The following is a 16861-nucleotide window of genomic DNA, read 5'->3' on the forward strand; positions in this document are numbered from 1 at the left end:
AAACTGTGCGCATATGCATATTTTGACAAAGAAACCTCTGCTTACTGCTGTCTCAGATTCACACAAGCATAGTTCCTTCTCAGGAGAGGCCTTTTTCTATTGCTCTTGTTTGAATATAGTTACACAAAATCTCACCTTTTATAAGCTGTGCCTTTCAGTTTTTCAGTCATGTTTGGACGGTCCTGTCAGTGCAGGAGGAGGTAAACTCCACTAGATGGAGCTGTAGGGTAATTTAGGGCTTAGAAGACCCTGGCACATATTCATTTACCTGTCCAATAATGTATCCTTAAGTGCTTTATGACCCTCTTGGAAGCTGAATGCACAAACAATGCAAATGGAAGGTACTACTTTAATATTGGGATGATAAGCCTTTGAGGTTAACTTGCGCCAAAGACATGCTGTCATCACACATGCATTGATTTCTACTGTATCTACACTCAAGAGTGTATTGTATTCTACAGGTGGATTCATATTGTGAATGGATATTACACACGTGCCTGTGATTGTATAAAGCCAAGAAGTATTAATTGTATTCTGTAGAGAGGAAGAAAAGCCTAATTCAGTGCTTGTCCCTCAGTGAATATTTCTCATGCACTTTTGTTTTGCTGATTAACCCTTGAAGATTTAGTCTTAAAAAACTACCTTATAAGAAATTGTGCTTGGCTTTATTCCTGTTCTTTACATCATTATGGGATCCAGGTTTTAGTCTGGTGGGAACTCTGGTCATCTTCCATCTCTTCAAGCTGTTTAGGGATTTTTGAGCCACATTTGAAGCAGATAAAGTCGTTTTTGTGGGTTAAAAGCCTGATATTTGATGATTACAGTGACAATACCTCGGGTGTGATCATAAAGAATGAAGGGGTTACGCCTTGTAATTCCTAATTGGTATTAAGTTATTCAACATTTGATGGTGCCTCTGGTTGTTTCTTTATACAATGGTATGTGTATAATCTGTCCTGAGAATCATCAGAATAACTGTGCTTGTGTCATGTTGATAGACAGGAAGATTGGCAGTAAATGACAGGATTGTCCTTTTGAAGAGCTTTCCTTTGGTCTGACCATTGTGACTACATTTAAAGAGCAGTGTAATCTCTGTGCAATAAATCTGACGGCAATAAAACAGCAACATGTGCCTATAAGATGAAGGATATCATCTGTCTGCCAATATTTAAATTAAACTTTTATATGTTTTCAGGAGGTATGTGCATTGTCTTGTGTTTGGAAAATTTCTTTCATGCTTTCCACAGTTTAAATTGGCATTAATAGCACACGAACCAATTCTCCATCCTTCATGGTTTAATGAAATGTGCAAATTTTAACTGGCTACAAAAAGCAGTTACTGGTTGTGAATAAGCTGAGCTCCGTAGAAAACGGTGTTTCCCATAAATATGTCTCCTGCCACCGTTAAAGAAGATTGTGAAGATGTTTAAGGCTTTTCAGCGATGGAGCTTTGTAAGTTTTTATACGTTTCTGGCTGTCAGGATTTCTCTGATTGGCGCAACAAAGGGGGAAAGAAAATGGTGGTAATGGAGGAAGAACTTTTATTTTTAACTGCAAAGTTAACTCCAAATGAAGATGTCATTGTGTCAGTGTTTTTTTTTTTTTTATACTGTTACCCCAATTCAGGATTGTGTGGAAGGAGGAGTTTATCCCAGTAACAGCAGGCGAGAGGCAGGGTGTTCAGGACAAGTTGCTCGTCCATCAATGAATGTTGCTTCTCTTTATTATATTCCTTGCGCAAAATTATGCACTTTTTGAGTTTTATATAAGAATATTTTTTAATACAAGGTCAAATTTGACAATAAAAGAATATTTGCTTGAATTTCTAACAGATGTCCTGATGGTCTCAGTTGATAAATACTATATGTGGGGAAGCCACCATAACTTGTAAGGGCAGACTTTTTTTTAATTGGAAATTGCGACAAAGTAAGCAACTTGTTAACTTTCCTAGATTTTGTATGTAAAGGTTAGCTCCTGTTTAACCCCTTGTTGGTAGTACAATACTTACTTGCCAAATAAAATTTCTTCCTACCTGATAGCATTCTTACTGCACCTATTTACAACAGGTGACTGCTCAGTTCTTCACATAACACCGCCTCAAAATATAAAATATCCCTCTAATAACTCATTTAATGGAGAACGTGTAATGTCACAAATTTGGCCATAAAACCTGGTCCAACAGACAAGCTACCCAGTTCTTAAGCTTGCAGCCTTACATTAAACCAACTGAGATCTTAAAAGTGATGAAGGAACTAAAGTTGGATATGAAATACTTATAGATTTCACTCTAGTAGTCAGTAATGGGCACATGAATGCAGTTTTTGAGAACACTAAATGTAAACAAGCATGAGTAATTTTTATTTTTAAATAATTATAAATTGAGATGATGTATGAATGTTTAACAATATGTAGATTAATACACAATGTTGTATGAAATGTAAAGCAAAAACAACATATTTTGAAATGGTAGCAGAGAAAAGATCAGTATTGATACGAACCCTTTCAGAAACAAACCTGTCAGCAGGTCTGGAAAAGGAGGGAGCTATTACAGATTCACAAAACAGGCAAAAATCACGACTAAAAGCAAAGTCCTTTGCTCTCCTTTAAATTGACGGAAGTCGCCCCCTCATGGTTGATTATTACTACTTTGTTTTTCTGTTCCTTTCTGTCTTTTTAAAAATCAATTTAGCCTCTATGCATTTATTTTTGTGTTGCATTACACATTTGACAAAATATGATGGAAACATCACTACATACCAGTTCATCAAATGAATGGTAACCAAAAGATTTAATTGATAAAAGATCAAGAAATTACTCTTTTCGTATATTTGATCTTCTTGTTTTTATTTTATTTTACTTTTAGTAAAAAAACAACAACAACAAAAAAAAAACAAAACAAAAAACAATTTTACAGTTTTTTTTTTTTTTTTTTTTTAACAATTTTACTGGTTTTTTTTTTATTTCTTTTTTCGTTTAAGTAAATTATTTAATAATTTAATTGGATTTTCCTTCCCTTTACACACCCTGTGAAATAAATACAAAGTATAAAATTATTGCAACCCGATTTTCCACATCCTTTCTGTTAAAATACTTATTACGTAAAGCCAGATTATATGTAACCGTACAAATTTACCTCCATACATGCAACTTGCATGTTAATCATAGACTGTATATAAAAAGATACTTTAAATATAAAAAGTACATAAAAAGATACTTTTACATACGGTCTATGATGTTAATACATCAAATATCCAGCAATATAGCCTAAAACTGATTCTAAAAAGTAATAAAAACAGCCTTCAATCGCGTTTCCCTGATAATACATCTGTACAATTATCTTTACTGCAATATTTATGACTTTTCTTTTTCACAGCATTAATGAAGGGTACGCGACAAATTGGCAGGATATACAGGGATATTCTGTCACCTGCATGTCACGCTGTTCTATGCAACTTCCTCATATTTAGCAGATTTGACAGATTTAATCGGACACCGCCCCTTCTAGGACGACAAGCAGTTAACACAACCAATAAAAACTCAAGGTTTCAGAAACAAGCCCCGCCTTTACTTGATAGACGTTAATTCGAGCCACTTACGAGCCTACGTAACTTACGTCCCGACAGGAGATAGATTTCCGAATCGATTGTAGGAAAACAGCCTGTACTTTGTTTACGTGCCGCTGGTTAGCTGACAGCAGTTGTAGAGCTTTACTCACACTCACACTCTTTCTTGCATGCCTCTTCTGGTGTCTGATATGCTGATAATGGGATGTTTTGTTGAATGAAGGGGACGCACTAGATGCCGACAGGAGGATGAACTCCATCACCGGTCGGGTTCTTGCTATACCCGCCGCCTCTGTCACCAACTCTGGAGCTTCATCCTCTCGAGCCTTGCATGTGGAGCTCACATCCCAACAGGTAAATGCAAATCCCACCAAATTCACATGGACATAATCTACTGGGGGAAAATGTGGTCTGACTCCTTTGTTTTGTTATGTTCTGGTTTCCAACCACAGTTAAAACTGCAGCCCAAAGATACAGGACAGGCCCGTCAGGCTGCTAGCTAGCAGGCTAGCATCAGCTAGCTTGTGTTAGCTCGCAACCAGGAAATAAATGAATCTGTTCTCACACATTTTGAGAACTATCCTTGTCTGACGTTCTTACTCTTACATCTGGTCTTTTCCTGCTTCGTGTAGATATATATAATACAACAGTTTTGTTGTGCTTAATGCTGATCTACTTCTGCTAATGCTAATATAACTTGGCGTTATGTCAACATGCAAGTGACAGCTCAGTTTAGAGAGAAACGCAGCTTGCCATGACACTACATTACTGTCAGCTACTGCTATTTTATGGAGATTTAAACTTTTACAGACTTTAAGTTCATTTTTATCCTTGCTTAAGGAGAGTAATTTGCAAAAAGCAAATGATCTAGATTGTCTGTCATTCATTCATTCATTTGAAAATTACAGAGTTGACAGTTCTATCATTATCACTAATGTGCTGTGAAACAGAAGCCCATACGAGTCTACCAATTTTACTCAATCAAGATATTATATTTAATCATAATCATTAGGGGTGGGAAAATCGAATCGAAAAATCTGAAATCGGGAATTTTTTCTTCACAATTTTAAGATTGGGGGATTGGATCAAAGTCATGATTCGATGCAATCAGTTGGTTTCTATTATAGGATATGTATGAATTGGCTTGAAATGATGTGTATCTTGATTTGTGTATATAAAGTGCCCTGTGACAACGTTGTGAAGTGGCGCTATACACATAAAATTAAATTAAAATCCTTTTTTTTTTTGTTGTTAAATAAATCGATTTCAAATAAATACAATGAATGCACTATAAAATTTTTGTCATTTTTATTGTTTTTTTTTAAATTTATCTTTTTACTTGTCTTCTTGGGCATTATAGCAGCAGAATGATGGTCTGGCTACTGCGTTGTTTTTTTCCCAATGGAAGCGCAGAAAAGTGACGAGCAAAAAAAAAGTTTTATACATTTCTTTTTGTTTTTAATCCACAAAAATCAGCAATATCGGAGAATTGTGAGAATCACAATTTAAATCCAATCGGCATCCAAAAAATTTGGAATTGAATTAAATCGGGACAAAAAGCATATCGTCACACCCCTAATTTTCATAATGCCTCCATTTGTTCATTTCTTCATCAGACAGTTGAGCTGCTTTAAAAGCAAATATTAGTTACAGTTTTTATACTATGTTTGACCGCTTCAGTCTATATCAGGAGTCAGGATATTCATTGTGTTAAGAAAACAGGAAGACACTGTATCCTTTTCTCATATTTCATAGTGAAGTCTCTTGAACATGCAGCAGCATGTGTTAGTGAGGAAAGTTTAGCTGTTCATCTCTTTCGGTTTCTCCAGCTTGTATGTCTTTCTCTATGTGGATGGAGACTTAGTAATTTAATTACTCCTAATTCTGTGAAGATGTCACTTTGGTCTTTACCTATTGGTAGAGTATATTAGATAGACATTATGACTAATATGGTATATGTTAACGGCAGTTCAGTTAAAAATGTAAGCTTTTACATTCATATTCAAATAAAAATTGACCTATTATTATGTTTTATGTGATGGTGATAAGTTGGAATTAATTAACATCATTCTGCTTCTGCTCTTTATAATATCAGTCAGTTATTATTTCGAGACCAGGCATGTTTTAAGTGCAGGTAGATCATGCACAGGATGACTTGTGAGCTGAGCAATGAAGACCTTAGAGACAGACATGCCTCTTGAGGTTTTCAGTGTAGTACTATGTTTGTAGGTTACTATTTTAAACTTTTTTTTTTTTTAAAATCCCTACTTATTTACATTCTTGTTATCTTTAGCTGTCTTTTTATTTTACTCTCACATGATTGATCTGTGATATATAAGCCTAAGGCTGTGACAAGATCACGTCTTTGCAATTTGCATGTGCAGTCCTGTGATTAAGCAAGCAAAACCAATGGGAAAGGCCAACTTTTTAAACACATTTATCCAAGCGAACATTTCATTTTCTACATGTGCATATTAATCAATAATAATAAAGATTAGATTAATTATTAGCTAAAGTTTTTGCCCGGTACTACTCTTATTTATTTGATGACAAATAAACATCGCGGTCTCGCTGGTCTGGGAATTAAACAACTTAATATTTTACAAGAGCAGCAATGACATTAAGCAAAATAGACGATTCAATCAAGTTCATTCCAGCTTTATTTTTTTAGGGATCCGTTTTTGGATATCTTATTAAGTTGATTAATTTCTCTCTGAAATTTCATTTGGAACAACCTAAAGTAAAAAAAAAAAAAAAAAAGTCCCAGACTGCCATTACCATATATGGCAAAAGGTGAAAAGTCTGCACTGTCTTTACTGGAGAATAGACTTCTTCAGATTGGCTCTTGGTATCATCATGATGATCTTTTTCTTCTGGCTGCATCTTTGTAATGGAAGTTTGCATGTTTGTGGCAGGGAAGCAGGGTTTGATAGACATTTGTTTGTTTTAGGGTTTATTGGTTAAAACTTGATGTTCCCTGACCTCTGCTTGAGGACTCTTTATGCTGCAGGTGAAGCAGTATGTTTACTATGTTTGATAAATACAGTAAATCTTGTTTCGAAACAACACCTACACCTAGTCAGATGCTGCGTTTGATTAGGGCTGCATGATATCGGCAAAAGCTGACTTTCCATTTTTTTTTAAAATCCTGCAAGATATATTGCAAAATAAAAAAAATGAGAAAAATCCTTTAATTCAATAAATCAAAACTCATTTTAAAATTTAAACATATCTTCAAATTTGAATGAAAGAAGTAGCAGCAGAAGTAAAGTCTTATAATATTTGTCCCCATTTCACCCAGCCCTCATTACAGTATATAAACAAACCAAATTTTCAACAGATTAATTGCATAGCACTTCAGATTATGCTGCGCTTCTGCCATCTTATTAACAGTTTAACTTGCGCTTGCGCTTTGTGTGAACGTTACAAGTTTGTTTTTTCTGTATTTTTCTTGTTATCTTTCATTTCCTCTCTTTATTGTACGAGGTCCTGAGTACATGTTTTGTGTTTTACCACACGTTTGTTTGCTTTATTGCCATTTGCAGTAAACAAACCTGTGCATCAGGTACCCTTGAACGGATTGGAACATGTTGAGTTCATTTGCCTCCTACATTGCAGAACCTGCCATGTGACCATTTGTGACGATGCTCAAACCGTGCAGCTCTGCATTCGCATACCAAGTTTTTACAATGATACGATGTAAATTTGTGGATTTCTCCTCATTCACCATGCAGCAGTGACACACTTTCCTTGTTTTTTTGAGCATCATCGGGAATTGCAACGCAGCTTAAAATGTCCTCTCATTCTCAGCAACTTTGCAAGTTTTGCAAAACATCAGCTACCGTTGAACTTGACAAACTATAACTTTACTTTCAAAAGTGTTGCGAAATCAGAGGGGGGACTGTTAGATTCTTTTCTTCCCCTCCCTTCTGCACAGTAGTTGCAGCCTGATAATGGCTCTGAGTTGCATGCACATACCGGCTTTCTCCCAGCAATATTTGTGTAAATAAGATGATCACTGAGAGATACTGTTAAGCTATAACAGTAAGCTATAACATAAAATCTGAAAACATATTGTGTTTTTTGTAAAGCTGCAATTTTATGATTTTATGCAGCTGGAACTAAAGTTGCATCCTGTTAACTCTGAACACCAAACGTCTACAACATGAAGTGTGCGTGAATCAATGGTTTCTTCAATTACTCTTCCTAAACAGTAAGACAGGGGTGTCCAAAGTCAGTCCTCGAAGCCCGCAGTTTCCACATATCGCTGTTCCAACATGCCGGGCTTCCATAAAATGGATCCAACAGTCAATGATGTTCTGCACAATGACAGATTTATTTGAGTCAGGTGTGTTGGAGTAGGGATACATGGAAAATTTGTAGGACGATGGCCCTTGAGGACCGGAGCTGGACACTCCTGCAGTAAGATGTGTAACATCCTCTGGCAGCCCTATCTGCCGGAGGATACATTTAAGTTCTGCTACTGGTTTATAAAGCTTTTAATGGTTATAGACCAAAGTACATCAGAAACCTCCTGTCCCATTATGAACCTACCAGACCCCTCAGGTCACCTGGATCAGGTATTTTATTATTATTATCAGTGTCTAGAGTCATAACGAGACATGGAGAAGCTGCATTCAGCTTCTACGCTCCACATGTCTGGAACAAACTCCCAGAAAGTCTCAGATCAGCTGAAACTCTAAGTTTATTTAAATTGAGGTTAAAGACCCACCTGTTCATGTCCAAATCTGCGTGTTTCATTATTCAATGTTATTTCTTTTTCCTGACTTTCACGTTTTAATTTGAAATTATGCTTCTTATTTTCTAATGTTTTAATGTCTCTATAAAGCACTTTGAATCCCCCTGTTGTGGAATTGTGCTATAGAAATAAACTTGCCTTTGCATATTTTTCATTCTGTTTCGCTCATAGATACAACATATTAAAGCTGTGTTAAGTTTGATAAATTCACACTTTAAAACTGACATTTTTATTTACTACATAAATGGTAAAGTCAACCAAAATGTTACCTTAAAGGTCATAAATACTATATCATGCATAATAATTCTGTCTTAAAGAGATACAAAGTTTTGGCCATTTACTTTAATCTGTTTTTTTCAAAGTTGTGTGTCTTCTGGTAATTTTAGGGATGCAGGACGAAATGCAGCTCTGCTAGCTTTGTTTTCTTCTTCTTCAGATTCTTAAGAAGTGGGATTTGTATGTGGTCATGCATTACTGACATTTAGAGACTTGTGAGCATCCAATCATTTTGTCACAGTAATCACACACCATTAGATGGTAGTAAACTGTACGTCCCCAGCTATAAGCTATAGCTACAGCTCAGCCACGGTGCTTTTATTATATAAAAACTGTGGTGGAGCTAAGTTAGATATTTGCACAGACTGCAGGTTGATTTTTATTTATTTCAATATATTTTTGAGCAGATCCACCACAACACTTCCATTACATTTGGTCGTCTTTCTCTTTTTTTACAGGCTCACACTAGCCCATTCAGAAATGTGCAGGAACATTTTTAAGGAAGGGGGGGGTTAAAAGTCCCCTGCAGAACAATAGTTTTTTTTTGTGTCTTAGGCCCGTAATCTTATAGGAAATCCCATGACTTAGATTTGCTCTCTGTATGGCCACAGGAGAGAGGCTGGGCCGTCCAGTCAGGAGAAAACTTGTGCACTGGTGATGTGTTCGCATTAAGCGGGAAGATGCCAAATGCCATCTCTGTGCCTCCAACACACACACATCCACATATATTGACTTTAAAAGCGTGATTAATTTCATATAGAGATCTTTTAGAATGATTGAAGTGTAATTTATGTTGACAGCCTGGCGCAGATATTTTAAATTTAATTATGCTGGTATTTGCTGATTAAAAGCTTTTCTTGTCTTTACATAAATAAGCTTGTGCGACAAGTCACATGTTTAAGAATATTGCCTTTTTGTTGGTTTATTGTGAATTGTAAATTCTAAAGTGATGAATCATTTGTGGAGCTAAAGATGTTAAGAGTTTTTTATCATGTGATTGTCATGACTGTGAGTGTGCCTGCCTGGTTAACTGGCGACTTAATCTACCATGAAGAAGTCATGCCTCTGTTATTTGAACATAAGGCAGCTGGTGTTGGTATTCTGCATGAAAATAAACAAGTTTTTTTAGGTCTGTCTTTAGACATGCAAAATAAAAATGCATACAATAGTTTTATTGATTATCTGCTTCAGATTTCTGAATTTTCTCTCTGTCTCTTTCTCCCCCCTGACAAACAGAGACGGTTGCGTCATCTCCGGAGCATCGCTGCCAGGAACATTGTCAACAAGAATGGCTCGCCTCTGCTGGACACTTATTTCACCCTCCACCTCTGTGTAGGAGATCGCATTTCCAGAGGTCAGTGTTAGAAGTATTCCCACATAAACCTCAACCTGTTGCGGAATTAATTTGGTAAAAATTTTTATGAAGATTTTAGATAAACATCAGGACACAAATGTTTAATGATACGCATGAAATGAAAGTAAGATTCAGGTTTTCTTCCAGTTGTTTTACAGGCTGAAGTCACCATTGTAAACACAAAGGGGAAAAAGTATTCCCAGTTTAAAGTCTGGGCCAATTACAGTCATCATGTGACTAGCTTCAAGAACTGCTCTTTTTTTTTTTCTTTCTTCTTATTCTTTTTTAAAGGAAATGCATTAAAGTGTTTTGCTCTGATTAAAGCCAAGCCCCTGTGAATTGTATCTCATGGTAGATTTACTCACATTGGTCATGGTTCCGTGTTTCCTGCTTTGTTTTATTCATCGTTCTTTTATTTCTTTTCAGATTTTTACAAGAGTGAAGTCATTCGAGACTCACTGGTGAGTATCCTGATGCAAACTTTCAAACTATTCCCTCTCCGTGATAGGTTCAAGATGTTGTCATTCCTGTAGCCTGTCGATTGGCTGTGCGTGTGCACGTTGGTTATTTAGTGTCGTGCTTCTGGGAATAATGACAAGCTTCTTATGATGCCAAAACCGGCGTTTTTTTTTTTTTATTTACCTGCAGCCTATTTAAAGTTATTCAACTGGTACCCCTGACTTTTCCCTTCAGATTATTGGTGATGTCTTATAAAACTTGCTGCTGACTTAAATGTCAGACTTGCTTCGACATCAGTTGGCTCTGATATCTGTTTCCCCTGTACGCCTTTCTCGCTTGGCTTGTAGTTTTGTAAACTTCCCAGCTGTGAAGCGCAGACGCAGAGAAAGCCGTTGCAGTGGAGCTCACGGCTGACTCATGAGCTGACCTAAGCTGGTCTCTGGTCACACTGGACCATTCGCTAACCTGGCCAGACACGATGCACTCCAGGAGAAATGAGGCTTGTCATCTACCAGCCCAACCTCCTTGTTAGGGATGGAAACTGATGTCATTCATATCTGCATCAATATAGATTCTGCTCATGGATCTGGTTCTTTATCGATTCCCTCATCACTTCCTGACACAATTTTCTATGAGGACACAAGTGTACAACACAGATTTACAGTGTCACTAAATTGTCTAAATTTTGAGTTTAGAATCTTTGTCGACTCCACACAAACAAACACTTCAGATCGATATGGATGCCAGAAAACTACAGATCTGATCTTAACCAGGAGAAGTAATGCATCACTTCATGTAAAAACTCTGTAGATGTTTACAATGAGTCAAGGAAGAATGCAGTAAAATAAATACTGACCGCTGTATTGTGATGCTTATTAATGCAATACTGCTTTTTAACAGGAAATTATTCACCAGGTGAAGAAAAAAGCAATGTCTTATTCTGATGAATGTCTTCTGAATCGCCCTGCTATTATGTTAGGGTGGTGCCCCGCCTGTCTTTACATCTTCTCATAAGCACAGGTTTATACTTTTTTTTTTTTTAAATAAAAAACTGAACTGTATGACATTATTTCTCTTATTTACACTAGCACACATGATTTATGCTCTGCGTTCTGAAATGCTCATGGCTCGATACAAATAAAGGACGCACAATGCAAAGTACACCCCCATAACCGTTTCAGCACTCAGAATATATTTTATTATTAATGTGCCCAACTTTGCCTATTAAAGTCTGCATGAAACACTTATACTAGCAACATATAACAACAATATAACAACAGTCCTGCAGGTTTTCCATGTATCCCTGCTCCAACACACCTGACTGAAACAAATCACGCATTGGGCAGAACTTCATAGGCTGTTGGATCCACTTAATGGAGGCACGGTGTGTTGAAACATTAAAAACCTGTAGGACAGCGGCCCTCGACGACTGACTTTGGACACCTCTGACATAAACACACCTGTGGCTACAGGTGAGCAAACTCCTAAATATATTATCATCTGCAGGAGAAAAACATCCAGTTCTTCAGTGATGAACTCTTCAGCATTTAGAGGAAGCAGGAAGTTACTCCATTAATTTAACTACTGGATAAAATTAAAAGACAGAATATATTGCAGCTGCCTGTCAGAGAGAACTCCAGAAAATACACCACTCATGTAAGGAGCTGCAGACTCCTCCACACAAGGATGCAGGTCTCTCCTATGATCTGTTTCTATTGTTGGTCTTTCCAGTACAATGTAATGAATGAAAGGAAATGTCGCCATGCTACAGACACACACGGCTAACATTTTTCTTTTGTAGTCAGTGAGCTAGCCTGTTTGCACCTGTTTGTTCTGACAAAGACAATAACCAGTCCAGTGGTGCATGATTCCAGTACATTACTCCAGTATACTTTGAACCAGCTCTTGAGTGGAACCAGTTTTTGATTCCTATCCTTATTCCTTCTGTTGAGTTTATATCTTTGCTGACGTTTTTAATCTGTTTTCTGTCTATCTCCTGTCATTGTTCACTTTCCTTTTGACCTTCCTGTTTTCTTTCTAACTTTTGTGCCCTTTTCCCTCCGCCACGGTCTTTCCAGTTTTCTTCTCCCACCCTCCTCCCAACTCCTTTGGACATTCTTCCATTGCCTGCCCTTGAAAGCAGAAGATTTTTCCCCCTTGATTGAGGAAAATCATACATAATTGACTGATATAAATGGGTCCAGTGCTCTGTTGTGAAGCCAGTAATCATGCTGGCATTCTGGAAGTTCAGGGTCAGGATACAAACAGAAGGAAGAATCAGACTTTTGAGATTAATGTCACTACATTTTTTTAACAACTTTCCTGTGGAAAGAGATTGCATTATAATGATAAAAGAGGTAACGTGCATTTTTGCTCTCAAATTTACCATACACTCACATGTGAGTGTTGACTTCTATCACATGACCAAAGCTGCTGCATACACTGTATATTGGCTGTGTGTTTTGATTAAGACAAAATCAAAGGAAAGCAGTTTTTCTTTGCATTGATCAGCTCTCGTTTAGTCAGATCGTGTGCTCATGCTTTGTCCTTATGTTTATATGTGTTTGCCAGAATCCAACTTGGCGGAGCCTGGACTTTGGCATGCTCCCAGACCTTCTGGATACTTCAGTGTCTTGCTTTGTGGTGAGGATCTGGGGGGGTCAGGAGGAACAGTACCAGCTTCTCATTGAGTGGAAGGTCAATCTGGATGGCCTAAGATACACAGGACAGCAGGTCAGCACCCACTCACACAACAGTAACAATAAAAGACACAATAAAATGTACGGGGAAAAGTCCGCTCTCACCACATTTTGAGGCTTTTCTTAAAGCTTTATTTTAAAATAATAAAATAAAATACCTCTAAGTATTATGTTGCTGTTCTTCTGGCTTTTATGGCTGCTGGAATTCTTTTAGTCATGGAGTTCAGTAATGAAAAACAATATTTGTCATCAATCAGGTTCCAGCTTTCTCATGTAACTGATGAAAGATGGATCTTGCAGGATGGCGCCTTGTCTTGGGGTTTTATTTCCCTCCATTTTCCGCTTGAACATTTTCAATTGGACTGTTTCCTGGCCATGTTTCTGCACGAATTTGTCTTTCCTGAACAAATGTTTGAAAGCTCTTTGTTATGAGACACAGGATACATGATCATATCAATATCACAAGACTTTATTCTGATAAATTATCTTCTGATTTACTCTGGAGATAATCGTCCAGCCTTTTACCTTATATCACAGGTGTCAGACTCCAGTCCTTGAGGGCCAGTATCCTGCAGGTTTTTGTTGTCTCTGTGTTCCGACACACCTGACAGAAATTCATAAATAGGTTGGCAAGAAGCTGCTGGATCCATTTGATTTGAATCAACTGTGTTGGTGTAGGGAAACAACAAACACCTGTTGGATACCGGCCCACGAGGACTGGAGTTAGACACCCCTGCCTTATATGAAATAAAACTAATTTAATTGATGAAATGCAACAAGCAGCCCCATATCTTCAACAAATGGAGAGATTTGCTTGTTTTCTTCAAGCAATCGTCTTTATGTTTCATACAATCTGCTCCGAGCATCTTTTTCTGGGCCAGTGCAGATTAACGATTAATCACTGGGTATAACTTTCATCCAATCATCCACAGTCCATGACTGCTTTATTTTATCCCACTGTAAATGTGTTTTCTTACTTTTCTGCATGTAAGTAAATTTTTTTCACATCATTTCTACAGGTTTAGTCAAATAATGACTTGTTTAGCGCCATTTATTTATTTCTTGTATTTATCATCGTGAGTTTTGTGTTTTTCTGGCATATCGCTTTGAGTTTTCTGTCCTGACGCTTTGACATTCATGTGTATTTCCCCCTTTTGTATTTGCATTTGCCAAAAACGTTAGACACGTCTAAGTGGCAACAACCTACATCTTGAATAGTTTCCATGGACTGCTCTCTTGTTTTGGTGATGTGTCCTGTCTATCATCCAGGTCAGAGATCCTCAATCCTGGTCCACGAGGGTATGAGTCCTGCAGGTTTTCTTAGTGTTCCCGCTGCAACACACCTGATTCAAATCAATGTATATTCATCTGACATGTGCAGAGCTTGTCTGAGTCTTGAGTCGGGTGTTTTCCAGCAGGAACACTTGGAAAACCTGCAGGACACCGGCCCTCGAAGACCAGGATTGAGGATCCCTGATCCAGGTGCAGCAGCTCAGTAAGCTCTGAAGGAGAGAAACATACGTGAAGCAGACAAAACTTTTACTCTGAAGGGATAAATAGTTTGTCTGGCAGTCATGGTCACTGCTTCCAGTTTATCTTTTGGGAAGTTTTAAATAACACCTCAAGTGCAGCAATTTTTTGTCTGTACTAAAGATTAATTAGTTATAGTTTCCCAACCCCTGACTACAGGAGATTTTCCTTATCTGGAACCAGACCTTCCATTCAAGGCTGCATAGAAATCTGTCTCCTGAGAGTGCTTCAACTTAACAATGATAACTGTGTTGCTGCAAAGGAGCTGCCGTGCTTGAGGGCAACAACATCACTTGACTATTGTAAACTATTTGGCCTGCAGTCTTTGCTTTCAAATGTCACTAATACAAGATTATTTCTTTCTTGAAACAGTGCAACAATTTTACTAAGAAACAAGTAGAAGCTGTCATTTTTAAATATCTACTTTGGTCCCCTGAGAACCATTTGGCATACTCAAACAGGGGTCCGCCTGTCTTGCAGTGCGTCTTGAGACTGGATCCTGAAATGGGACAAAGAAGGTGTCTCTTGGATGAGAGTAGATGGGATATTGAGGTTTCCTTCCTTTTAAAGTTCCTGTTCATTCAGTCTGACAGTTTAGAAGTCTGTTTTCCTCTGAGGCCTGTAGGTGGCTCCGACTCAGAGGCAAAGAAGGGTGTGGGGGACTGTGATTACACTTCAGGCATAGTCATGCTTGCCTGCAGTCCCACATTTTGTCTCAGGGTGATGGCGTGCAGTGCCTTGTCCTGCTTTTTTCTTGGTTAAGGTTTTTTTCTGGATGCTATTTAGCAAATTTCCAAACAGGCGGTGTACATGGAGTCTGATCCAATGGTGATCAGTCCTGGTCATCCTCAGACATAAGATGCCTGCGAGTGGTTGGTGCCGGAAAAGGGCTCCCGCTTGATCTCCATTAACACGGTCTACACATAATCCATAATTCAACCCACACACAAGTGACTTTCCCTGAAAACCTGGAGCCTGGAGCTGGCTTCCTCACCCCAGAGGGTAGAAGGTCATTCTGTGGGACTGTAGTCTTTCCCAGAATCTTAAATTTAACGCAACTTCTAAGAGCTGATTGTAAGGGTGATGAGAAAAACCCAGCCCTCAGGCCCTGTCACTGCTTCTCTAGATTAGATATCCTAGACAGCTGGGATGTGCTGCATGCTGATCCTGGTCCTGAAAACAATTGATGCAGTCTAAAACCACTCAAAGAAGACCATCATTTCAATTGTCTTCATGCCTTTTATCCAAAACTCTTAGACCAAGGGAAAATATATATTTAAGATGCATATTTTAGGTTAATTACTACATATTTAAATTCATAAGACCTCATTGGATCTTTTAAACATGCAAATTCATAGGATCTTTTAATAAAAATAATAAGTGTAAGCTAGTTTTATGGTTTTTCAATTATTTCCACATTTTCTAATGAGGTATTTGATTGAATAAAATTATTTTTAGTGTTATCTTTCCATTAACACATTAATTTAACAGCCATAATAACCGTGGGGGTCTGGGCCCCCAGTTTTGGAAGAACTGGTCTGTAAGAAAAGGTCAGATTAATAATTTCTGATCCTACAATCTGGAAATCCTTTTTAATCTGTCCTTCCTAAATTGTGTTGGGTAGCAATATTTCTCAAATTTTCTAATTTTTTTCTTTGCATAGTACAGCACGAACTTTTTCAACTAAACTTTTTTAAAACTTTTTTAACATTTGTGAAAACAATTATGAAAAAGCCGACGCAAAATGATGTCTGTTTTTAAAAAGCTGTACCCTGATCTGTATTGTATTCAGAATTATATTGAGGGAGTTCACATGTTCAAAGACAAAATATTAAACACAGATGATTCCATTAAATATGAGGTCTAAATGACACACAAATCATTTCTTTTTTTTTTTTTTATTTACATTTTACAGTACCTTACCTTTTTATTTTTTTTCTATTTGGAAATGGGTTGTAAATCCTGCACCTTCCTTTTCAGTAAATCTTAAGTTTCTTCAAAATTTTTCAATCCAGTAAATCCTACATAGTAGTAAATCCTGCATTCCCGCATTCCTTCCTTATTTTACACCGCAGTAAATCCTACATTCCTCCACGGGAAGATGATCATGATAGCAGAAAGGTTCTGTTCTCTGCAGAACGTGAAGCTTGTTTTCATTCATTATATTGCTGTATGTAACTTTTCTCTTTGTAGTGCATTTCAATATATCTTCATGATTTCT

General features: G+C 37.4%; 1 protein-coding gene across 1 annotated transcript in view; it reads left to right on the forward strand.

Annotated features, from left to right (window-relative positions):
* The first annotated feature begins 3798 nt into the window (after positions 1–3798).
* Positions 3799–16861, forward strand: part of uvrag (UV radiation resistance associated gene) — a 124738-nt gene continuing 111675 nt past the window's right edge. The window contains exons 1-4 of the mRNA XM_079247243.1: positions 3799–3917; positions 9835–9952; positions 10379–10413; positions 12983–13144. Of these exons, the coding sequence (XP_079103369.1) occupies positions 3813–3917; positions 9835–9952; positions 10379–10413; positions 12983–13144 (420 nt within the window). The 5' untranslated portion in view covers positions 3799–3812. The remainder of the gene's footprint in view (positions 3918–9834; positions 9953–10378; positions 10414–12982; positions 13145–16861) is intronic.

The sequence above is a fragment of the Telmatherina bonti genome, assembly GCF_933228915.1.
Source record: "Telmatherina bonti genome assembly, chromosome: 10".
In the NCBI taxonomy this organism is placed as follows: Eukaryota; Metazoa; Chordata; class Actinopteri; order Atheriniformes; family Telmatherinidae; genus Telmatherina; species Telmatherina bonti.